The sequence below is a fragment of the Uloborus diversus genome, chromosome 5, assembly GCF_026930045.1.
Source record: "Uloborus diversus isolate 005 chromosome 5, Udiv.v.3.1, whole genome shotgun sequence".
NCBI classification, from domain to species: Eukaryota; Metazoa; Arthropoda; class Arachnida; order Araneae; family Uloboridae; genus Uloborus; species Uloborus diversus.
Genome location: NC_072735.1, coordinates 185,099,883 through 185,126,450, shown reverse-complemented (window position 1 = coordinate 185,126,450; position 26,568 = coordinate 185,099,883). Strand labels below are relative to the sequence as shown.

General features: G+C 36.9%; 1 protein-coding gene across 2 annotated transcripts in view; it reads left to right on the top strand.

Annotated features, from left to right (window-relative positions):
* Positions 1–26,302, top strand: part of LOC129222161 (alpha-crystallin B chain-like) — a 70,785-nt gene extending 44,483 nt beyond the window's left edge. For both annotated transcript variants that reach the window (XM_054856618.1, XM_054856619.1), the window contains exons 2-3: positions 11,703–12,114; positions 21,855–26,302. In XM_054856618.1, the coding sequence (XP_054712593.1) occupies positions 11,749–12,114; positions 21,855–22,055 (567 nt within the window). In that variant the 5' untranslated portion in view covers positions 11,703–11,748 and the 3' untranslated portion in view covers positions 22,056–26,302. The remainder of the gene's footprint in view (positions 1–11,702; positions 12,115–21,854) is intronic.
* Positions 26,303–26,568: the final 266 nt, after the last annotated feature.

Sequence of the window (26,568 nt, the reverse complement as noted above, 5' to 3'; positions counted from 1 at the left end):
GATTCGTTAAAGCACAATGTAAATAATCTTCCTCAAATAATATCAATGGTGATATTCGAATATTTCCGAGAGGATGAGAGGTTTAATGTTCCAGAAACGCGAGGAGATAAGCCTTTTATGTGTTATGCGAAGTCGAATGCACGTTCTTCGATTTCTCCCATGACATGGGAACCGGTTCGCTAGCGTTTTTCTCCTATCGGACGTCACTTCCTATGCCATCTGACGTCACAGGCGCTTGAACTTTAAAAATTAATTTAAAAAAAACTACTTATCGTATCGCAAAATTTTTTTTCACCTATGATGTTCATACATGTTACTCTATCATATAAAAATAAAATTGAAAAATCGAAAACTTCCCTATTCCACTGGATGGTACTATTTTACATTTCTGGTGAAGGAAGGATCATTCTCCATTTCAATAAAAGATTCGTTTTATAGAGCTGACATAATTGAAGGTCATTGACGATAAAATGGCTTTTGATCCACAATGGGGTCGTTTCCAAAATTTTAAATGTATTTTTTTTCTGAAAGAGCATGCTTAAAAACATAGGATCTGACCATTTTTTAAATTATTTAATTAAGTTTAATATTTTTAAAAAATTACTTTAATCGGAGCGCTTTCATTGTTTACGCTTCTGCCGAATGACATCACAAATGAGGAAATGCCATTCAGTGTTGCCATTTACAAAGCATAATATTTAATTCGCATCTTTACTCACGTGTACTGGCAACGATAGGGTTGATAGCAAGCGTAGAGCGCAATATTTGATTCGCTTGTTGATTATCATAACGTGGAAACGCGGTACAAAATGCGCCAAAGAGCATCATTTGTGACGTCATGAAGACCACGCCTTATTTTCAAAATCGGACATTTAAAAAAATTAATTAAAAAATAACTATTGGGAAAATGAAAGTATTTTCTGGGTCCATGTTATTTTTTTCGCTTATTCTATCAATTTCAGTGACTAAAGGTAGTACTTTTGACAGAAGGAAATAACCTCATTGTTATTTTCTCAGCGGAAAATACTCCATTAGACACTTAGAACAAACCTAATTTTTAAGTGACTAATTTGACCGTTTTGTAAAAAAAATATGCAAGTTTCCTGGAACCCTGGAGTTCCGCGGAAAACAATTTAAGAAACGATCAAAATGGTCTAAGCCCAATCCAGTGGAAAATGCTGGCTATGCTGTTGCCCCAGCAGCATTTCATTTTCTTTCTCCAACCAAGAAGCTTTATATCGTCTGTTCTCTCTTCCATTTCAGCCTCTTAAAAGTAAGTTAGAAAGAAAAAACAAGATAAATATCGATTGCGATTAAAATTAATCTTGTCTGTTTCTGAAAACCTTTTTTTTCTTTCTTTCTGACATTTAATCGCCACGGCTGAGACTTGAAGGGATCTCCCCCACTTCTGAGCATTTAATCATATTTCTTCGGTTTTATGAGGGGAGATACATGCATCTCCCCTCATAAATTTCCTTGAATGCCGGTCCTATCCTTGGAACCCTTGAATGCAGATAACACAAATCAATTTACGGATGGGGGAAAAAGAGCCTCTGTTCATCAAGTGGCTTGATAAATTTGAAATAAGCTGTCAGAAAATTTTGATGAAACGAGAGAAACACCAGGGAAATAAGTCTTTGCATATATTTTCGAGATCAAAATAAATTCTTATTTGTCGGAACTGCACCAATGTTTTAATAAGCACCCCCCCCCCTGTGGAGCACGCTTTATTAGAAGTAATAGCTTTTTACCTAGGAAAGGGGCACGCCTAGGCTTCAGCAGCTCTGAGCGAATCATGTTTTGTAGATTTTAAAATTCCTTCACATATTAAGTTGTGATTCCGGGGAGAATGCGGAGATCGGAGAAGTAGTATATATTTTTAAATTAAATTTGATGACAATCTGTTTCTGTGACCTAATAGTTATATTCTTAATAGGTGACAGTTATTATCAATTTGAGATAAACTGATGTGGAATTTAAAAAAAAAAAACTACTACTGTCTTACCTCCTATCGAAATTAACCTTGCGGGCTAGAACGCATAAAATTTAAACATATTTCAATTTTTTCTAGACGGAACGGGAAACACGGAAAAATATAGTCACTGCTAGTACTGAGCTTTGCTAGGCACAAAAGCAGAACCAAGAGGAAAACTTGAACATCCATTTAAGACTCGATTTTATACACTAATGGGGCAAAGCGAAATATTCAATTATTTACTCTGCTTTTAGCGCCACCTGTATAGTAATACTTTAACCATGCAGTCTATTCCAGTCAAACAAAAAAACTACCTCTAAAAATCAAAGAATATGATAATAAAAGCAGTTTTCAAAAATTGATACTCATATTGTAATATTTTGTTATAAGTCAAAAATTATTTTAGTTATTATTAATGATTTAGTTATTGTTATTAATATTTCAAATATGAATTGAGACCTACTAATATACGGTTCAGTATTTACTTGCTTAATATTAAGCTTATTTGTATTTCAAATGCTTTGTACAGTTAGTCAAAAGCATGCGGGGCAAAGTGGATGGGGCAAAGTGAAATATAGTCCATTTCATTTACTTATTCAATCTTTTATAAAATCATTCACGTATTAGTTAATTAGTTGTGTTCCATTTATTCTTTCATTTAAAAATCCCCTTATTTGTTCATTTATTTACTTATTTTCTTCTTCATTCGCTATTTTATTCATTCACTTAATTTTTCTCGCGTATTAAGTTATTTATGTTATGTGTCTTTATTTATTAGTTTATTGTTTCATTTTGTTTTCATTTCTTCATTCTTTTTTTTACTTATTTATTCTATCAAAACTATCTTTAACAATCGAATAAAAAATATTTCATTAAAAAATATTTTATTTTCCATTTTGCCCCATGGAAAAAAGAAGGGAGAAATTTTCACCTTTTTTTAAAGGTACAAATTTACGGTCGAAAATAAGAAATAATGTTTCAGTGCAAGTTTTATTATAAAATACAGTGTTCTTTCTTTATGTACCGTAATTTTTGAAACAAAATTCTAATTTATTCATTTTGAAAAAAGTAAGTTATCTAAACCATTTATTTTACTTTGCCCCACATTCAGATACTAGTATTTTATTTGAAACAATTACGAAATGATAACACATAAACATTTTGAATTACCGAACTTTGGCAAGTTCAACAATGAAATCATTATCAATAACGTGAATGAAGGCTTAGAAGTAATATTTAAAATTTAGTAGAAAAGTTCTTATAATTCGAGCTCTATTTGGATGTTCTAAACAAACTCCATCAGATGCAGAAAAATTCGCTTTTTTTTTTAACCGACTTCAAAAAGGAGGCGGTTATCAGTTCATACCGTATGTATGTTTTTTTTTTTTTTTTTTGTTTGTCCACTCATAGCGTCTCACCTAGTGAACCGATTTTGATGATTCTTTTTTTAATGGATAGAGGATGGCTCAACTTAGGTCCCATTACTTTGTTTGACCATATTTGTTCTTTAGAAAATAAGTTATGAGCAAAAAACAGTAAAATTCCCTATTAAATGATTAAAATGATATTGTAGCTAAGTTCGCACTTGTTATCCGTGGATAACGGTGGCTCAGTGGTAGAATTCTCGTCTCCCACACGAGCAACCTGGGTTCAAATCCCGACTAGGACGAAGTGAATTTTACTAAAATTTCATTACTACTGTTTTCCGTATTTTCTCGAATGTTCTATTAATTTCTGAATCTTTTCAAGTCTGGAAAGTTCCAGCACTTTTTCAAGTTGTATATAAGGAGATGTAACGTTCATTCGTGGTTCTGAATTAAGATCTCGAGTTGAGACTAACGAGTATTCGCTTCATTTGGCTTTCACATTGTCTTCGCTATCTTCATCTACGCCAGGGCTTCGCAACCGGTGTGCCGCGGCACATTGGTGCGCCGCGACAAGGAACCCAGTGTGCCGCGGTATTTTCGTAGTTATATAAAAATAAAGACACTTGATGTATTTTATTTTAAAGTTACGACCGAATAGCGTTTGTATCGTTCCGTAACTTCTCAATTCACCCTGTCGATCATGTGCAATAAGACATACCCAAGAAGGGGAGCAGCGGCGGGGATTTGCTGCTCACCTCTTTTAATCTTCTTGTGATTCTATTACTTTCAAATTTTGAAAGTGGATTCTAATTTCCACGAAATCAACTTATTATACAGAATTTTTTATAAATCTTTCGCAAACGGGAATATTACCCCCTCCCCCAGGCAGGGGTCATGCCCTCCCGCCCAGAATTTTAGCCCCAGCTTTAACTTTTGCTTTCCTCTTTTCCTGTTCCGATACTAATTTCATTTTATCGTAGTTTTTCAAAACTATAAATTAAAACCATATACTGTTTCCTCCATCGTGAAGTTCTCATGGCTAAGAACTTACCAGATGAGCTGAAGTCAGCTTTTGCGGAAGTCGTGACAATCGTGAATTTCACAAAATCGAGACGGCTCAATTCTCGCCTTTTCTCCGTATACTTTGTGAAGGATTGGGGTCCCTACTTCTTCATACAGAGCTTCGCGGGCTTTCATATGGTAAGGTACTATCAAGAGTTTTCGAATTGAGGTACGAGGTACGATAGTTTTTGATTTTAAAAAAACGAAATGCAGTAAGCCAGTTTGTTGCAAGACAAATATTGGCTGGTAAAACTAGCGTACATGGTTGACATTTTTGAACACCTTAACGAATTGAATCGGAAAATGCAATAACAAGGACAGAATTTGGTTTACATGTATGGACAAGCTAAACGGTTTCAAATCAAAAATTCACCTCTGGAAAGAAGAAGTATATCGTGGCTCATTGGACATGTTCAAACAAACCGTCAACATGCATGGTATGTGAAGGAAATGGCATGGCAGAAAAGCTGCTGAATGTGGTGGCAGAGCAATTAGTCATACTTCAGGATGTATCAGTTAAAGACCTTTCTTGGAAAGCGGAATTTATGGACCTCAAGAACGACAATACTCTTAAACTAAAGTTGAGCGAAGTGCCTCTGGACGAATTTTGGTTGCTGGTTAAAAATGAGTATCCCACCATCTCCTGTCTTGCTATTGATGTGCTGCTACCATTTTTAACTACATATCTTTGTGAACTCAGCTTCTCAGCCCTCACATTTATTAAAAAAAAAAAAAAAAAACAGCAATAGATCATCTCTAAGGAGCCTGGATCAAGAACTCCGTGTAGCTCTTTCCAGCATAGAGCCGAATACCAAACGTCTTTGCTCCTCTTAGGTAGGCTCAAGTGTCTCAGTGTCAAACGAAAGTTGGGTGCTTGGTTTTAATTTCTTGCTTGCTTCTTTCATGTAACATTATTTGATAAATCGTTTGACTGCAGTGTGCACTTTAATGACATGTTTGACAGAAGTGCTTTGAAACATATGAAGCATAAATTTCTGTAAAATTTAATATAGATAGTTTTTGTTGTTCATTATCAAACTCAATACATTCGAAATATTTCTACTTTTTAAATAAATTTAAATACACTACGATAGTTATAATTGTTTCATTCCTATGAAAAAAGTCCCCCCCCCCCCACACGTCTTTTTACCAGTGAATGATAAAACCATTTCTATACTACCATTGCGAAATTAAGTTCAGTGTGCCCCGTTGATCTAGAAATTTCTTAAGTGTGCCGCAAAGTAAAAAAGGTTGAGAAGCACTGATCTACGCGACAATATGAAACTCATTGTTATAAAAGTTTGGTGCCATATAACTGTAACATTAATAGTAATTGTAATGATAATTTTGAATAAAGGCTTTTCTAAAGCAATACAGTGATATAGAGCCGCACTTCTTACTAGGTAACTTCTTACTTTTACTGAAATATCTACATTTACACTAAAAAGAATGAAATAAAAAAATTTTGAAAAAAAAAAAAATAGAACCGACTTCAAAATTGCTCTAAAAAGTGAAAAATAATTTTATTCTTTAAACACCATCGATAATACTTTTAAACATAATTTTTGAAGTTGGCGCAAAAACAAAAAGTAAAATCCATTGTAACCATGCTTCGTTCATATTTTTATCAAAAAATCATCCAAACTTAGGAACGAAACATTTATATCGTTACTCAAATATGCTGTCATCAATGCGTAATGCATGTGGTAATGAAGAAACTGGACGTGGTTAAATTTATACTTGTAGTTGAGCTATGGCTGTGAATGGTTTTATCGATCGTTTTTGCGCCAACTTCAAAAATTATGTTTAAAAGTATTATCGATGGTGTTTAAAGAATAAAATTATTTTTCACTTTTTAGAGCAATTTTGAAGTCGGTTCTATTTTTTTTTTTTTTTTCAAAATTTTTTTATTGGTATTAATAACTTAAATGTGTAAGTAAGTATTTGCTACCAAACTTGCGGAAAAGTGTCAATTTCTGTGGTTTTTGATTAGTGTCATCAGTAATTAAAGTCATACAAAGCCGGCTTTGTATGACTTTCGGAACACTCTCGATCAAATCTTTTAGCACAAAAGAATTATATGCCGCTACGTGCACAGAAATTTTGGGGCCCATCGCGAATGACTTTTACGAAGTCCCTCCATATTGTTTATCCCTACGTCCCTACATATATTTGACTCTCTTTTTAAAAATCTCGCCCCCCCCCTTCAGGCTCGGGCCCGGACCAACATATGTTCCTTCTCTCCCCCCCCCCCGTGTACGCCCCTGATTACATGCAAAATACCGACATCACGTCCACTTATGTCCTTTTTATGGACTCATCAGCCTGGAATAGTGAATAACGAAGCTGGAGGCAGATCTCATCTCATTGAAGCTGAGAGTGCCAACAAACTGGTTGTTAAAGTAAATTTAGCTCACCAGTTGAGAGCTACGGTGTTGTGTTTGGTAATGTTATATGCATCTGCAATAGACGCTTTCCTGTTTGGTTTATTAATCATTATTTGAGAATATGAAACCTGACATAGGGCTGTCCCCAAATGATGCCTAGCTTTTGGGGGGGGGGGGGGTTCTTGAAATTGAGAGTTTGTGATAAGGAGGAGGGGAAAGGGGTAACAAAAAAATGACATCTTTTCCATAAGAATAGTAAGTAATAAAAAATGCTTAAAATACACCGCCAGCTCAGTTATTCCATCCGAGGACTGCAGTTTCGTGCTTTTTAGCACTCCTCAGCCCGGAATAGGAATCACATGAGCTGTAGGCGAAAAATCTCTTAAGGGAGCCAAGAGAGCCAAACAAACTGGTAGCTAATGCAGAATTAGCAAACCAGATGAGCGATCGCAGCAATGGTGCGGTTCAACTCAAAGATTGATGGCAAAGCTAAGGTATATAATAAAAAATGGTTTGACATGTGAAAAAGGGGGGGGGGGGGATTGGGGGGGTATATGTTGAAGTCTGACACTTTGAGACAAAGGGGTGAGAGGGGGTCAAAAAGTGTAAAAAAAAGTGGGACATCAGTTATGGACGGTCCCTAAAAGAAGTTGTGAATAATTTTTAGCCCTTTTTGAATTTATTATGTGGCGATGTGCGAGGGCGTTCATAATGGAGGGAAGGGGGCAAGTGTTCCCTCCCGCCTTAGAATCTAGAACTTCCTTGCTGTTAGTACTTCTTTCTTTGCAAAAATATAAAATCGTTTCTTCTCCAGCCGTTAATGAATAAGTTATTAAAAATGTCAGATTTTAATATAACTCTAATCTGCACTGAAATCAGTTCCCATAGGGAAAATATCCTGCTAAACCATGGGGAAAATATCTGAGCCCCTCACCCCCTTTTACAATTTTGCATATGTGCGCCCTTGGCGTTGGGTACGTTAAACAGATACTTTTTAGCTTTGATTGTTGATTCTAAAGCTGTAAAATGAATGAACATTGCGGTCGAACGCTAGCGTGACCAGAGTTTAACTTATTGTTATTACTTATATAGTTCAATGGTTTAACTTCAGGAGGGGGGGGGGGTGTCAATAAGTTCACGTATATAAAATGCCACACTCGGTTTCCTGGTGGTATTTTAAACCCCCATATTTGCTACGCTCCTCCTCCACATCATGGCCATAAAACAGATTTGAATAATTTGAACTCACTGTTAAAAAAATAGTGGCGACATCTATTGTAAACTTTGATAATTAGAAATAGATGTAAGGAGGACCCGGAACTCTGTCACTTTATACGGTTGTTTCACGTTGATAGAAATTCATAAACAATCATAGAAAATGAAAGGAAAAGACGACATGAAATATAATGTCTAATTCAGAAGCTAAAAAATAAAGAAAAACACGAACGCTTCGCAAAATTCCTAAATTCTGCTTCTAAAATTGTAACACTTCGAAGCCGAGATTTTATGTTCTAATACTTCTCATTGTTGAAAACTATGAAAGCAATGTCTAATTTGAGATTATTAAGTTTTAAATTGAAGACAGCGTGGAACCTGTCGTATTTACACGCTGACCTTTAGACGTCGTTTTTCTGAATTTTAGAAACAAAATGTAAATGTACATTTGCGTTTGTATTTCGTTTTTTCCTAGGTATATTGAGCATGTACTCTTATTAGCACAATTACCCCCCGGAAGTATTCGAATTGACGGACCTGCACACACGACTACTAAAAAAAATGGGGTTTTTTTGCACATAAAAAATATAATGGAATACTTTCAAAAGTCTCTTCATTCTAATACCCTGATTCTGATATTTAAATAAAAGAGCTGACGTGTACATCACATGACTTCTTTTTACTTCAATTTAATGTCATTTTCTCATTATTGGTAGTTTTAATGTGATTTAGTAGTTTACTCTCTAAATATCACCAACAGTTGTCAAATTGAAACCAGATTTAAAAAAAAATATTTTTTAAAAATCACCAAATTTGTCGCTAAGTTGGCAAAAAAACTTGGCGACCAAAAGACTGGCGATATATCGCCAAGTGTCCGCCAAATTATAACACCACTTGAGTTTACATCGAAATTAACAATGATTTCCCCTCAATAAGTGGCAAAAGACCCCCTTTGGAGCATCCGAATGCAACCAAAAGGGAGGTGCACAACTAGACCCCACTAGGAGTCAAAGTACCAAATTTCAACTTTCTAGGACGTTACGTTCTTGAGTTATGCGACATACATACGCACATACATACATACGTACATACAGACGTCACGAGAAAACTCGTTGTAATTAGCTCGGGGATCGTCAAAACGGATATTTCGGGTGTCTGTACTTTCCTAGGCATGTATCCACGTGTGGTCGGGTTGAAAAATGAACTCAACATTCATTTGGGGGTGAGCAAAAGGGAAGTTAAGGCCAATTTTTGAGAGAATTTTTTCGCGAATACAACATTTCCTTTTTTGTAAAAAGAAGTAAAAATAAGTTTAGGTGTTCATTCCATTTGCTGAAAACGGTCTAATGGACGCTATTCACGTGACGTCACTGCGAGTATAGAACGTTACCGAGCGTGCTGTAAAGATGAAATTTCTATTAGCAAGCACATGTATTTTTGCGGTTCATGAACTCTTCTTTCTATATACAAAGACGTCGCTTATTAAAAAGATTTACATTGGAAATGTTAAGGAGAAATAACTCATTTATTTGGCACAAAGTTCTTTCTGTAAAATGCATTTTGCTGATTTTATGTCTCTTGGTTTTTAACCGGAATAGAAGGAAAAATTTCTCTTTATCAAATTTCTCAGCGCTTGTCACACAATTGTGAGTCCGAAAAACAGAGTCTGAATGCTTGTAAGGAATCATCATATATATAATAGCCAATGATCGAGTAACGCTCCTGACATCATCAACAATGAAACTCGCGCCACGGCATGATAATTTGATAATGTGTTTTGGTAATGTTTGACATGCAGGGAAATGTTTTATTGTGGCAAGGCTGAACTCGATCCTGTCACTTAACTGTTTTGCTGGTAACACTGTGTCATTTCAGGGGAATGAAGACACGAAAAAGAGGTAAACGATGAACGCTACCAATTGGAGTTTAGGGTTAATCCACTGGAGTAAAGGTTAAAATGTCAACTATCAAAACATCACCAAACAGGCGGTTGCTTCGTTAAAATATAGCAGTTTTCTCCCGTAATACCTTGACGGGCGATTTTCTGGTATATTATATAATTTAGTATTTAAATTAAACACATTTTTCAAAGCTACAATGCAATCATTAACACTGATATTAGCATTGGTGTGCGAAATTTACTTTAGCTGCCAGTTTGTTGGCACTCTCAGCTTCAAGAAATGAAATGACATCTGCCTCAAGCTCGGTTACCGGCTACTCCAGACTGATGATTCCAACAAGGACGAAAACTGCAGTCTCTGCATTCCATAACTGGGCTGTCAGAAAATTGCGTTTAATTATTCTTTTGTCTGTCATAAAAGGTGGATAACGTTTTAAACTTCCTAGTTGTAACGAAAACAGTTCTTCTACGTTTTTGAAAAAATATTTAACTTGGAGAATTGTTTGAATCACAAAATAACCTCCTAAATGAAGTTATGGTGAAAGTCCTCTGTCAGTTTTATCTACTTTTCCGAGATACAACTTTAATTTCTCCATTAAGATTTACGAGCTGCGACATAAGACCAAGCATGGATCCGTGGGGAGGATCATAGAGGTCATGCATCTCTTCTGAAGGAGACCAAGGATCATTAGCTTAACTAGGGGTTGGCAGGAGTGACTCTCGCCAGAGGCGCAGCAGCCAGGGGGGCGGCATTTCGACTGATGAAAAAAAAAATTTTTAAGAGTTTTTTTTTTTGAATTTAAAAAATGCTTGAATTTTTTTTTTTAAACTCGCAAGAAAAAGAGCTCAAGAGGTTGTATACATATATATATATATATATATATATATATAGTGTGTGTGTGTGTGTGTGTATATATATATATATATAGTGTGTGTATATATATATATATATGTGTGTGTGTGTGTGTGTATTATACATACATACATACATACATAACATCTACTGAGAAGGAACATTGAGCATCATTAAAAACAATTCTGGAAAATAAAATAAGGAAAGAAAAATTAAAGTGCTGGCTCCTATTTGTCGAATCAATTAGTATGTTCCAAAAAAAAAATTTTTTTTGGAGGTCACAATGACCTCCGGTGACTTCCCATGTGGACGAACCGGGGGGGGGGGGCAATTTCTTCAGTTCGTAGCGGACGCTAGACCCCATAGTTACGCTACTGCCAAGGTTTACCTTCAAAGTGCGCTTTGGGGTACTCAATTCCAAGAAATAACTTTGTTACCCTACTTGTTGCCTTACCCTTCAAGAAGCTACCCTACTGTTTGTTGTTTCCGAATACCACTTGTAACTCCTCTTCCAGTTTGTATGCTCGTTTAAACAATGACCTCCACCCTTAACCCTGAAGCTGGATCCACCCTTAACACGAATCGTATGTGCTTTACACAGCAAGAATGTTTTTGAATTTGTTGTCTAGTTGAATCAGTTTGTATTTATGACAGCAGGACTTCTCTTCCACTGCTTAAGATTTCTTTTGCGATCACTTTGCTACTGAACAGGTTGAAAGCTGCCAGTTACAAATCTGCTATGAAAACGGCATTGACGTGCTTCGGTGCGACAACAACATATTTCTGTAGTACAAGCAAATGAAGTTTTCTCGATTTATGGTTGAAGCTAGTTTGATTTCCCAAAAATAGATTAATTGTACCATAAGTGTCCTTTGATGTTAATAGACTTAATTCGTGCAAATTTGATGCTATAAAACGTTAAACTATTTCTAATTTTTTGCAGCAAATTCCGCTTTTCCAAAATACCAGCCTCGAAGCAACCTCACGAGATGGCTCCTGAGAGGAAGGTGCCTGTGGAGAAGTCGGACTTTCACGTCCTGGACGACGAGTTCCACTCCATGCGCGGGAGATTTGAAACGGAGATGAAGCGCATGGAGGAGGAGATGGCCCGCCTCCGGACACGCCTCCAAGAACACGAACGCCCCTCCTCCTTCCAATCTAGTGCGTCCATCCGCATGTCATCCACCGAGGAATCGTCTTCCACACGCAAGAGCGATTCCTGGATGGATGATTTCAGTTCGCCCCTCATCACCCAGAATGGAGACGGTGGGGAAAAGAGCCTCAAGCTGAGGTTTGACGTCAGCGACTACGCCCCAGAAGAGATACTGGTCAAAACAATCGACAACAAATTGAAGGTAAGCATCAGCCGTCTTGTCCCCGTAATACTATATGCTTGTCGCATTAGCTTCAAAGAGTGAACTTCCGTCATCGCCCGCGTTGACTTCCGGCCGGTACAGAGGACAGCGCCACCTAGCGGCAATCCAATGATGGCGTTGTCATGTAGGTGGATTCAAGCATTATCCTCCTGAATACCCATATGTGGTAATAATTCTTAAAACAGCGCTACCCGGCGGCCATCCAACGATGGCATTGTCATGGCGACGACTCCAAGCAATTCAAATCAAATAGATAATTGGGTAACTTCTAAGCTTGTATTTAGAAATTGACTAAAAGTTAAATTACCCGCTATTAATTCTCACACATTCCATAGATGGCAGTGGCCCTTAGTACCAACATTGACTGGTCCTCGTTCCCACATTTTGAGTTAATTTTTGCGTTAAATCGAGAAAGTGATAGGCATTTAGAATTACGGGGGCATTGGTGCCACAGGCAATTTTCGATAAACATGCAGCCATTTCAGTCCAGGTATGAACTATGCGGGATGAACTGTTAAAACGTTTTCTCCAATGGGTGCATTGCCTTTCCATGACAAAGCCTCTCCTTCCTCACGAGATAGGAGATACCAGACTATTCCAATTCAAGGAGTCTATACAGCATTTCGGTCAACTTTCCAAAAACGAGAACAGAAGTTACGTAAAAGAGCGATTACTCCACAAAAAAAGGGGGGCTGCCCATAAATAATGTCACACTTCTTTCCCCTCTCCTCTTTCGTCACAACCTGTCACACTCTATTTTACACCTACCCTTGTCGCACGTCACGTTGTATTATTACATAAGCATATTGTTACAAAGAATGCTTTTATTTCAACCAAAATGTGTAAAGTCACTTCTTGTTACCCCCTTTTTCCTCCGTGTCACCATTTAGCGAGCATCCCTCCCCTTCAAAGCGTGACAACATTTGTGGAGGACACTAACAGGGGTACTAAGTGTCCCAGTCTATGGCATCGAGATCTTTACGATTTTCTCCGTAGAAGTTAAGATACAGATGGAGCAACAGATATTCTCTCTCAATTTGTATCACAAAACCATCTGACAAAGAACTTTCATCTTTGACTAATCGGTTGTTGCTCACTTACCTCTTACTTGGTAGCTCTTACGTCAGTACATAGATTGATTTTTCAGGACTTGGTTTACGTAACCTATTTCCGTGTGTCGATTCCGACCAATTTCGATGTCGTATTCATTAAGGTTAAAGTATATTGACATGAGAGAATAGCATTTGCCACTCGTCCCCCCTACCCCAACTCTGTTCATCCATTCGAGTACTAAAGTCTTAGCCTGATCAGCTGCGGATGGATTGTACCATTTCACATTACCCAGGGTGCACCATGAAGGAAGCCCACGAGAAGGACATTAAGGTATTAGACAATAATAACCAAAGGTATGTTTGTGCTTCTAAGAGAAATTAAATGAATAGTACTGGTTATATAAGTTAACGGTTTGGATAATTGCGTACGGTCACCACGGTTTGTCAATGCATGATCATGATATCTGTAACAAGGTGTTTTACACTTTGTTCTAATGGCAATACATATCTCAATCAAATTCTCTTTTGTTCTAGAGGAGGGAGTTTTCCGTTTTGTTCTAAATGTAATGTGTGTTCTTAAGTCGATTCTTTTTTCTTTGGGATCGGGGATTGGAGCGACAGTTGGCGTTTTTTTTCATGGGAATTTTTAGGAGAGGGTACAGCTTTAAAAATATTTTATTTTGCCTTTTAATATGTTTTACTTGGAAATGTTTTGGGAAATTTTGCGTGAAAATGTGTTCTGCATGTGCGAATGCTTTTTAATTTCACCATGGCAGTTTTGGAAATGACAGAGCCAACCTTCAGGAAACAAAGTTTTAGATACAGTCACTGTGTGTTTGGTTTCAGTTATCTTTCCTGTAAAGTACCCAGCAAAGTATTTCCCTCCTTTTCATCAGTGTTTAAAATAAAATTACTTAAGTCTAGACTTGAGACTAAACCTTGCTCATTAATCACCCTCAAGTTTACACCTCTGTTTATTTATTTCCCTATCTGTTTTCTAAATCTGTCTCGAGTACTTATGCAGGTGGTCTGACATTCCCCGTCCCTCCACGCGTACCTGTCAATTTGGAGCCTGACGTCAACCGAGAGCCTCAAAATAGCCGTTGGATTTCGTCGCGGCCCCCCCCCCCCCCCAAATTATTCACCAACCTGTCTACTGTGGTGAAGGATCGCTCCAATCTGGAATCTCAAGAGCTCGACAGGAATAGAAGGACTTCCGCTTTTGCTGTCTTGACGTAACGTGGACGTTGCACGTTACGCTGCAATGCGGAAATAAACCGTTGCGGACGGACTTTTTTTAGACCTTGAAAATTAGAATACGGTTGACATCCTTTTAGCGACGAGTGACTGGGCTTTTTAAAGATGAGAATTTAACCTAAGAAAAAATTTTCCCCTTCGTCTTTACTCTTTAGAATTTTTATTGCAGAAGATAGAACAAGAACGTAATCAACAGGAAAAAAAAGGTCTGCACTGCACCCAGGGGTACCCATCTAGGGGGGGGACGGGGTCATGGTGCTTTGGGGGGGAGTCATTGCGATATTTAGGGGTGCGCCCCTGCAAAGGATATACGCCAAATATAATCAATTCCCGATAACTCGAAGTCCGATAACTCGAATATTACTATATCTCGAGGTTTTTAAAGTCTTGATCCCTTTGTCTTGAACTTCATGCTAATTATGCTCTATATCCCGAAGTTAACATTCTTTAACTCGAAATTTTTTTTCAAAGGTGACTTGAAATTTATTTTGAAAGAACGAAAAAAAAAAAAAAGGAAAATTGTATAGTTTAAGTGATTATGAGAGAAAAATTCATTCACCTTCATTTGCAATTCCTGTGCAGTAGACCTCTAAAGCAAGGAGAACACCTGTTGAGCCAATGTACTATAAAGGAGTTGCGGAAATGGGTATAGCTTGTTTTCATTTGTTGTCGTGTACTGTTTACATTTAACACATGTTGTTGTACTACGAATCTTCAAGTTGCTAAGGCAACTTATTGTTCCTTTATTCAAAGGCTGATTCAAGGAAAGATGTATTCCCCTTCATTCTTTAGTTCGATCATTTGCTGATAAATTCCCGAGAGAGAGATTTTTTGAGATCTCTAAACGAAAGCTAAAGGCCTTGAATTTAGAAAGTAAAGTAAATCGTATTTAAAATATTGAAAGGAATCCAACAATCAAAAAGAAAGATAATGCATTGAAATATGGCTCCAAATACTCGATCAACGATAGTACAGTCGAGTTCCGACTTACGCGAAGGATGCGTTCCAAGACACTTCGCGTAAGTCCTAATTTCGCGTTGTAGAACAAGGTATGTTTAGTAATTTTTTATAAGTATACCTAATTGTTTCAGACGTTTGTTAACACCCTTCATATTGTTTCAAACCATTTATTAACTATATACAGCAGTATCTTTTACAAAGAACCGACTTTTTCTGTATTTTAGAAAAAGCGTTATTATTTGATAGAAAATTCTGTAATTTAGCACAAAATCTATGATTGATGGGAGAGAGAAACTTAAAGCAGTATGGTACTTACAGTATGTACACTACAGCATTATTATAGCACTTAACAGTATAGATATAGTAAATATATTTATAATTTAAAAAATGAAGATGGTTTATGCAGCGCGATCAGAATGTTATCAGAATGTATTTTATCAACGTTCATAGGTAAAATGAAAAGAAAAAAAAAAGTCAATATTCGGAGCGGTTATTTGTATAAACTAAAGCAAAGCGTTGTTTAGACTAATACAGTGGGTGAACTTCCGCTTTCAGTGATGCTAAAGGGATGAAAGTCCATTCACAAAACCAATATTTAATGTCAACGAAGCCCATTCTAACTCTCCGCTGCTCTTTTCCCAAAAATTTCATGTTGTAGGCGAGTAATTTGTGTCCGCACTAAAAAATTCATTACTCTTGAAAAACTCGCGTTATAGTCATTTCGCGTAAGTCGGATCGCGTTGTAGCGGGATCCGACTGTAACAGAGAAACTTCAATAGCGGTTCGAATCCATGAATGTGAATTTGAAACAAATGAAGATTTGCACCTTTCTTTAAGTGGAATCAGCTCTATTCAGGTGGTTCCAGCAGTATCGAATTCAAGACCATGCCATTCCTATAAGTAGATGTTAGCTGCGTGAGAAAGCAAAGAATTTTTTGCTATTATACTGAATATAGAAAATTTCCACGCCAGTGCTGTATGGCTGGAGAAGTTCAAGACCAGACACAACTTTGTCTTCAGAACTTTTCACGGTGAAGCTGTGCATATTAAGCTTAAAAATTTTTAAGTTCTGTAATTTTGTCTGTTATATGTACATTTTTATTAAAATATTAGATTGTTTTTAATATTGAAATGTCAAAAACCTAGACTAGCGGTAAGTCAAACCTCCCATAAGTCGAAGTTTTCCTTCGGTCCATTTAGATTCGAGTTATCGGGAATTGACTATTCTGTTTTTATTTTGATTAAACGTAAAACTCATGTATAAAACGCACAAAAAAGTACAATATACTAATTCAACAAGCAGCATGGCGTACTTTGGAGCTTCGTGTCAGTTCGACACCATTGTAGCTATAAATGATAACGTATTTGCTATAAAAACGATACTTACTATGTAATTTTGTTACAAACCTTTTTTTTTTTTTTTTTGCTGTTACAAAAGATAAGTCTGCTTATTAAAGAGTTTGTTTTGTTTATTACCCATATTACCCTTTATCCGGATTGCTTTTTAACACGCTTTTATTAGCTTCACCTGTATGTATGTATGTATGTATCTTGTAACGGAATCTTGCAGCTCAAATTTCGCCCACTTCCCGGAATAGGATTTTTTTGAAATTTGGCACGCGACCTCAGATCCGATGACAGTGTAATATTCTATAATCAAATTAATTAATTAACTCTTTTTAATTGTTAGTTTCCTTCAATTTTAATCAATATTTTGGCATAAATCCAACAATGTGAAAAAGGAAAAATTTAAAAAAATACATTAAAAAATGCTCGCAAAAATTATTTAAAAATATCTACAAAAACCTTTAATTTTTCTGCATCAGACAAAATTTGTTCCAATGTTCCAAGGTAATTAGAACATGAAATATAATTGTTCTTAACTAATTTCATGCAAAAATTTAGGTGAGCCTTCAATTGGAAATTCATTGCTGATCAGACCATTGTTGAACAAAAATTTTATTCAAATGCATCTCAAATTTTAATAGTAATATAAATATGATTAATTTCGTCAATTAAGTCCCAATCTGATTCAAATTTTCATATACCGCAAAAAAAAAAAAAAAAAAAAAGTTTCCTGATAATTCTCCAACATAAGACTAAAAAACAGAAAAATAAAATAATAGTTTAAAAAACTAAAAAAGCACGCTTTCGTAGCAAAATGAACTAAAAAGTGAAAAATAATCTTTGGATGATAGTAGTTGACCAATCACTTAATTTTCTTTACTAATAATAAAGCAGAAAGTCTCTCTGTCCGGAGGATGTCTGGATGTCTGTAGGATGTCTGTGACGAGCATAGCGCCTAAACCGTTCGGCCGATTTTCATGAAATTTGGCACAAAGTTAGTATGTAGCATGGGGGTGTGCACCTCGAAGCGATTTTTCGAAAATTCGATGTGGTTCTTTTTTTATTCCAATTTTAAGAAAAAAAACTATCATAAATTACGAAATTATCATAACGTGGAACCGTAACATGGGCACAAGCCAATTGGCGAGATACGAAATTATCATCTTCTTCTTTACTAATAATAAAGCAGAAAGTCTCTCTGTCCGGAGGATGTCTGTAGGATGTCTGTAGGATGTCCGTAGGATGTCTGTGACGCGCATAGCGCTTAAACCGTTCGGCCGATTTTCATGAAATTTGGCACAAAGTTAGTATGTAGCATGGGGGTGTGCACCTCGAAGCGATTTTTCGAAAATTCGATGTGGTTCTTTTTTTATTCCAATTTTAAGAAAAAAAGTATCATAAATTACGAAATTATCGTAACGTGGAACCGTAACATGGGCACAAGCCAATTGGCGAGATACGAAATTATCATAACGTGGAACCGTAATGTCGGTACAAGCCAACTGGCGAGAAAATTCACTATACATTATTTGTAAATATATAGGCGAACCAAAAGACCTTTTGATTTTTCTATTGCGGGCGAAGCCGTGCGGGTATTAATGTAATACAAAAAAAGCGTGGGGGGCTTCTTATCAGTTGTCTTGAATTTCTTCCATTTGTTGTCCAAGCAAAAATGTAAATAGACAGCACCCCACGCTTTTTTGTATTACATTAAAATTAAGTGATTGGTCAACTACTATCATCCAAAGATTATTTTTCACTTTTTAGTTCATTTTGCTACGAAAGCGTGCTTTTTTAGTTTTTGAAACTATTATTTTATTATTCCTGTGAGTCTCGATGAAAGAGATTGTATTGTAGTTTATTGCTGTTTCCAGGGCCGCAGACAGCCAAGGAGGGGATCCCCTTGTCAGTTATGTCGCCGGGCCCCTCCCGTCTAAAATAAAAAAGAAAAGAAACGAGGGTAAAGAAAAAAGGGGGGGAGGGAACAAAAGCAAAAAAAAATCAAAACACTAGGTACGTACTAGAAAACAATTCTATGTTAAGTACCACAACAGTGAGTACCAAAACAGTAAATTTTACTTAATATTTACGTTTTCTCTTCAGAGCTCCCTCCTTCTTTTTTTCTTCCTTTCTCTTTTAAATTTCTTTATTTCTTTCTTTTCTTCTCTTCTTTTTTTTCTTTTTTTTTTTTGCTTCCACTGTCCCCCCCCCCTCCCCCCCAAGGCCCGGGTCCCTAGTTTCCCACTAGGCTGACATAGCCTCTCATCGGGTCTGGCAATTTCATAAGTTTTAAATTTTTCCGAACTCCTGACAGTAATCGCAGAATTTTCAGTTATACACTTAATAATTAGTAGTCTACTTGATGAATTTCCTGACAAAATAAACTAACAATATCAGTATGACCTTTTCCTCCATTTCATTCACCATCAAAAGAACATTTATTGTTGGAAGAACGTGGACATTTTTCTGTTCGAAAAAAAAAAGAATATTTCAAGGACAGCAGTGCACAATCGGTGGAAACGTCCATCTATTGAACACAAGGCTTTCGGAAAAGGCTGATTAGTTTGTGAAATGTATCCTTTGTTGAAGAAAAAAAAAAAAAAAAAATGAACACCGCTGCGTTCCAATTTATACTCACGAGACTGCAGGAACATGCTTCCATGTATAATTGGTACATAAAGTGGACAAATTTCACCGATTCCTCCATTTTAGAACATTGTTGCCTTCACTGGTCTTTGCAAAATTAAATAATTGGTATTAGTATTTTGGAAGGGAATCTAGCTTCCTGCTATAAAGAATGCGTTGAAAAATCTAGGTTTGCAATGAAAGTTAAGTTACGTACATTCATTTATCTTAAGGGCTCGAAATATGTTTATAAAGAGCGATAAAATTTTACAGTTAGAGGAAACAGGCCCGTCATTTCGAATTTTCCCGGGGAAGAGGCGAAAGGTGTAAAATACTCAATGCAAATTTAATCGGAAAACAGCAAAAATCACGCCCACTTTTATAAAAGCATTATTTTTTAAAGGTGGAGGGAATAGTTACGGGGGGGGGGAATTATAGTGGATTGAGAGACATAATACGAATTAAAAAAGTGAACAGTGTGCATGTATTGCACAAATTAATGCAATCTTTGTTGCCTGATTATTGCAATAATCAACTACAAACTTTCTTTGTGAGGCCGATAACTACACAGGATAGTTATTTTCCGCAATAAGGAAGTTGCAACCTATTAAATGTTCATATTTTGGCTATTGGATATTGTTAAATGACCCTCAAAACTAAAAAATTCACCATCGCCGAATTTTAAAACACCGTGGTTGATTTTTAATTAATTTTTAAAAATCCATGCGCAAAAGTGCGCTCTTCTGAAACGTCACGAGCCTACGTCAAAGGGCGCGAATGGGCAGCCTTCCGCCGAAGATCCCTTGTTTTCGCTAGGGACATTTTGAGCGCGCTGATATTTTTATTTTTTAGAAATTCAATAATCCTTTTAAACACACTATGGAGGTCGGATTCGTTAAAGCACAATCTAAATAATCTTCCTCAAGTAACATCAATGATGATATTCGAATATTTACGAGAGGATGAGAGGTTTACTGTTCCAGAAACGCGAGGAGTTAAATGCGAGGAGATAAGCCTTTTACGTTTCGTCTTCCAAGTCGAAAGCACGTTCTTCGGTTCCTCCCATGACATGGGAACCGGTTCGCTAGCGTTTCTCTCCTATCGGAAAGCGCATGACGTCACTTCCTATGCCATTTGACATCACAAGAGCTTGAACTTTAAAAATTAATTTAAAAAAAAAATACTTATCGTATCGCAAAATTTTTTTCACCTATGATGTTCATACATGTTACTCTATCATATAAAAATAAAATTGAAAAATCGAAAACTTCCCTATTAATTAAAAAGCTCATATTGAAAACACTATTTATGCAGGATTTTTAAGCTGAAGGTTAAATTAGGAAGATAAGGTTAAAATTCTGGCAAAAATGTGATGCTTTTCTTGAAAGACCCGAGAAGAAGGCAATATCAAAGCTTAAAACTACTCCGATTTTATGAAATTATCAGGCGAAAGGAGCCATGCTATGAGCACCCACATTGTAGCAGACAAACTTAGTCATTGAACACAGAAGTTCCAGTTTTCAAAGAAGGTGGTGAAGAGCATAAGGCATCGTATTCGCGTTTGGTAGGATCCCAGTCTCTATGCCCGTGACTAGGCCAGTTATTTAAGGGATTCTAGGGGGTCAGTTACCCCCTGGCTTTGAAAGACTGTTTTCACATAAAAATGGGCTTGTTTTGAGGTATTTTCCAATAAAATTTGCATTAACTATACACTCATTGCCCCTCTTTTCCTCCGGAAAAATTCGAAATGACGGGCCTGCCCCAAGACACATCGGGTTCGTGCTCGGAAAATCTGTGAGCTTGAAAGTCCTGTGGTCGCTCACTAAGCAGTTTACAATGGATGCAGGCAACTGGATAAAGTTTTTAGGATTGTGTCCAATTTATGGAAGTGAAGACTGGTGCTGCCATCTTTAAATGGATGACGTAGTTTTCGTCTTTCTGTGTTAGAGGGAATGCTATCAAAATAATAAGCTGTATGTTACCGCCCTTAAGCCGAGGCTAAGGCAGTTCATACCGGCTGCTCGGTTACGACATACCGAGACTACAGTTTCGTTTTTGGTTTGGACTCTGTCATAGTCATTACGAGTTGGAGGCACATGTCCCCTCATTGAAGCTGAACTGACAGTCAAAGTGGTAGTTAATATTAATCTAATATTAATAAGTTGTGATAGAACATTTTACTAGTTAATCCGCACTATTGCTGGCGTACTTTCACGGGTTTGATTAATTGGTTTTTGCTATCAGTTTGAATCTAATCTCAGCTTCAATGATAGGGCATCTGTCTCGACTCCTTTATGACTATGCCAGACTGAGGAGTCGAAAACAGGGTCGACAACTAGATTTTCCTATCCATCCAGTCAATATTTGATGCAGTTTGATACATTCCAATATTGAGGTAATTTTTAGAGTCAACACTCCATATAGCTCGTTTGTCAAAAGATTGCATTATTTTTTCTTAATGAATTCCTTCTCTCCTAGGTGAGTGCCAAGCACGAAGAAAAGAGTCCCCACAAGACAGTCTACCGAGAGTACAACCGAGAATTCCTGCTACCCGCCGGAACAGACCCAGAGCTCATTCGATCCGCCCTGTCCAAAGACGGTCTGCTCACCGTGGAGGCGCCCCTGCCGCCCGCCCTGCAGGCCGGAAGAGAGAGAACCATCCCCATCGACAAGTGCTGAATTGGCCCCTCCTACTTTTCAGAATAATGGCAGTCTTTAGCGGCTTCACTTCATTAGATGTAGATCATCCGTTCCGCCGTAGGGTTTTGAAATTGGATTGTGTGAATGCTTATATGTTTGACGACCTCGAGCGGTCGCTACTGAACGGTTGATCACATGACAGCTAATGACGTCAGCGCATGCTAAAGCATTGGAGATGACGTCATTATTTGTCATGTGATCAACCGACCGGTAAACTACCGGTTGATCAACGAACGCAACCAAAGTACGTATGCGATTTTGCTTCCCCTGGAGTGGAATGTCATCTCATTTCTTTTCGGTGCGTAAAACGATTATACTCTATGTTAGAGCGCAAAAAAATTTCAGTAACCCTGCCGGACCCAGGGGCACATTCAACTCTGACAGAACTTGATCGAATCGAATACGATCAATTGTATCGACCAATAGCGATGCCATAAATTTCCTCTACTCTACCCAGAAGGAAATTTCTCGCTACGTTTCTGGTAGAATTAGACCGAATAGAGCAGTCTATTTGAATATCAGGCCCTTAGATTATTTTTTTTTTTTAAGTTTCACAACTTATTTCCCATTTTTAAAGCCATTTTTGATCGGCCAACACGGCTCCATGCGTCGAACACTACGTTAGGAACTTAGAACAGACATTAGTGGAGGAGGCATAGAGTAGTTTCTCAACCGCCAACATAAAAAGTTTTACTCTATGACTTGTTACATGTCATTTCCGTCGTACTTCAATGGAATAAAAACGCTAATTATTGCTTTTTGGCGAGAAATATTTTGTACAACTTCAGCATAATTAAACTAATAACAATTAATGATCGTCAATGAATTTGGCACTCAGAGCAAGGCGAAAAACCTATGGAAGTGAAGAAATGACCAAGTCTTCGAGTTTTTCTCGTAATTTTGTGAATTTCGTGGAATAATCTTTTTGCAGGTATAAAATAATCAGAATATAGGATCTCAGGTAAAATGGAGGTTCTATAATCCCTCCTTTTACTTTCGTGTTTTAGACACCCACTTTTTTCCCCCCGCATTCTATATATTCCCACCTTTTCCTCTCAGGTGCTAGATTCTCTCCACTTTTTCTCTCACGTTTTTTACCATAAAAAATAAATAAATAAATAAAAGTAAAATAAAGCCAAGTATAGATTTTTGTACTTTTATTACATGATGCATATATATTTTAAGAAGTTTTTTTAATTGTATGCCATTAGAACTGAGGTTCCTTCGTTGTGCTGATTTACGCAGGGTTAAACACGGGACCACAGTTTCCTATATAGGCCTTGAAATTTGCTTACCAAACTATTTTCCGTCCGCTACTTTTTGCTATGCTGTGAATATTTTGTTACATTGCTAATTCACTAATGCACAGATAATTTTCAAACAAAAAAAGAGCTTTTTATACTCAGGATTACATATGCTTTAAAATTTCCTCACAGTTCAATAGTTTTTAATAATGTTAAGTGCAATTTTTTTCAACTTGTCAATGTGGAGCAACCAGGTAGCACTAAAAACGCTCTATAAATCTATTGAAATGGTTGTCAACGTTGTGAACATTTATAAACGTTTGTGAAACGGTTAAACGTTACTTGAGCTGCTTGGGAATACTTCCTCCATCTCCAATTAGTGGCTGAATTTGAATACTTTTGCACTTGTTGTTGATGCTATTGATTTTGTGATTTTTTTTTTGTTCCGATATTTTTTAAAGATTTCTGGGTTACTATGCTATCGATTCACACAAACTTACCAAGCATTTTATCCTTACATCAATGTCAAATTACTTGTAGTTTCAAAAGTCCAAACTTCGCACACTAGTAAGCCACGCCCCATTTTGTGAGGACTCTACCATCAGTATATAAGAACGATCAGTTTACTTTCTATTGAGATTACGATTCAGATAGAAGCTAGTTTTATGCGATTACGGATTGACGAATCCTTAAAAATGGGGCGTGGTTTGAGACAGTCTGAACCCAGGATTTTGAGAATGAATTTGGTACTTATCTTTCAGGAGGTAATGCTTGATATTGTTCGTTTACCAGAAGAAGGCACTTAGATCCGCCTTCGACACGTGGTTTCCGATGGTTCTATTGCTATTTTTGGGAGAAGGTTTATGATCATTGCATGTTGCCGTAAAAGCGGCAGTTTTTAAATTTTGAAATGCGTTTAATTCTAAATTCAGTGACGCAACAACCCGTGGGGGCCAAGGCCTACTGTGCCCATCTCAGTTTTTGAAATGTATCTAACAAAATTAGAATAACGAAAGTAACAGCAGACAAGCGAAGCATGTGACGTAGAGGGCACTAGTACTTTTTCGTACATTTTATTGTACGCCAAAGAAGAGGTTGTTGCACTTTCAAGCACATGGACGTATTCACCGATCACCCCTGCACTAAAATAAACTCTGCGATCGAAATGGCGGGGCGAAGTGCCATTTCGTTGTGAATGCACAATAATGGTCGTTGATGGATGGCATAGCAACATGAAAGATTTGAAAAATGTTTAACCAAACGCATAAAATAGTCATTTGATACAAAAGTATTCAAATGTAGCAATTAGATTGGGTTAAAATTTTTGAGGTATAGCGACTAATTTGAGACGAAGGGAGTGTCTGATACAAGAAATACAGGGAGATAATCTGATGTCTCGAGCTATTATATCAGAAACGTGTTTATTCACACAATCCTATTTCATTCAGCGTAATGCAATAATTTATTTCATTCTTATGGAGGTCAATGCATTTTATTTTCATGCCCCACATTTTGCATAGTAATGAACTCTCTTGCTGTGGTGCAGTCTCTGTAGAGATTGTGGGCTTCGTTCCAAAACTTAACAGCAGATTTCGTACACGCCAATCTCTTATTCGTTGCGTCAGTCCATGGCCTCACTTAACTCTTATAGGCCGTAACAATCGCTGAAACTCATGGCAACAAAGAGGGCGCTACAGGGAATCCCTGTTTTCCATACGTTGCCATTGTTTGGTGGGTGCAGGGGTTCCATTCAGCGCCTCTTTCGGTCAAAATGGGCGACGTCCAATCAAAAATAAACGAACTTTGAAACGTTGACATTGATTGTGGATGCATGAGCTGTATCGGCTTAACACAGAAAAGTCATAAATTGTCAAGGCCCGTTAAGCGTCAGCGCCATTTAGTGGGGCCATGGTCAGTCGTCTAGTCTGTCAAAATCTCCAACTAGTGTAATCAAGGTACATTGATTCAAATATGCAGGGATTTAGATTTTTGATGTTGAATACATGGTACTTGTCGTGTTGCTTAACAAATCATTATTAACAGAACTGAAGAATTTCCCATGGAAAATATTAGGATTAAAAATGGCATTGTTGACTGTGGGAATTGATTGCCAATTTGCTTAGACTAGAGTTACCGTTATATGTTTTCAGGTACAAACAATTTGAATAAGATTTAACAAGCCATTTTCGCCACTTTAATGCTTTACGGAATCTCTACATACAATCACACGACAATTTGAATTTGGAGTAGCATTGGCCAGTTGAATAACTGTTGAATATGTGTACGGAACGAAGCTCATATTCAAGGAGATGCTCTAATCATACATTAGAAAAGTTAGATGAACTGAGCTTATGTGAGTGGAGCGATTAGTACGTTACTTCTTTCTGTGAGGTGTCAGTTACACTAAGTCGCGTGACTTTTAATGACCGTAATATTGACCTTTTTTTTTTGGGGGGGGATGTGGTTTCAATGTTTTTGTTACTTCAGTTGATATTAACGAGCCGAAACATGTTGTCTGACTGTAAAAACCACTTTATTTCTAAAATTTGCTCAAAGTAGCGTAGGATTCCCCTCCCCTAAATAATGTATAGCATTTTTTTTTATCTCAAACTAAGCAAATCTTTGCTACTGCAAAATAACCTTTCAATAAATAGTGAATACAGAATCACGTGATTTATGTATGAAGAAAATATTCTTTCGAAGTGCCACCAATACACCTCCACTTACATAACGCTCTGTCATTAGATGTTTTTGCTTTTCCACTACAAAATGGCAACAACTGTTCATTGTTCTTCGATGTTAGCTCTAATCATTCTGCTGGACAAATTTTGGAGCTTTTTTTTTTTTCATTTTGGTAGCTTTTAAACGACAACTGCTCTGTGAGCGAGTGTACTTGGATGTATTATAATGTGATCTTAATATATATATATTTCAAATTATATTTGAAAGTGAATAAATTTCTATGTAAATTTACGTGTTAAATGTTTGTGCATTTTTGAGTTTTCTTTGTCTAACCATCACATACAGTAAAAGCAAGGGCGAACTAGGCTCCCTAAGAGGACGTCAACCTTGACTCCCAAAGGAGGCAAAAAAAAAAAAAAAAAGAGGCGCCCAATTTTGAGTGCGGGGGAAAAAACGCGAAAGCACACAGGTTTGAGGGCGGAGAAAAAAAGTGAAGGCGTAGAAGTTCGAGGTTGAAAGAAAAAAGAAAGATAGCGGCATACACGTTCGAGGACGCTCTAAGGCGG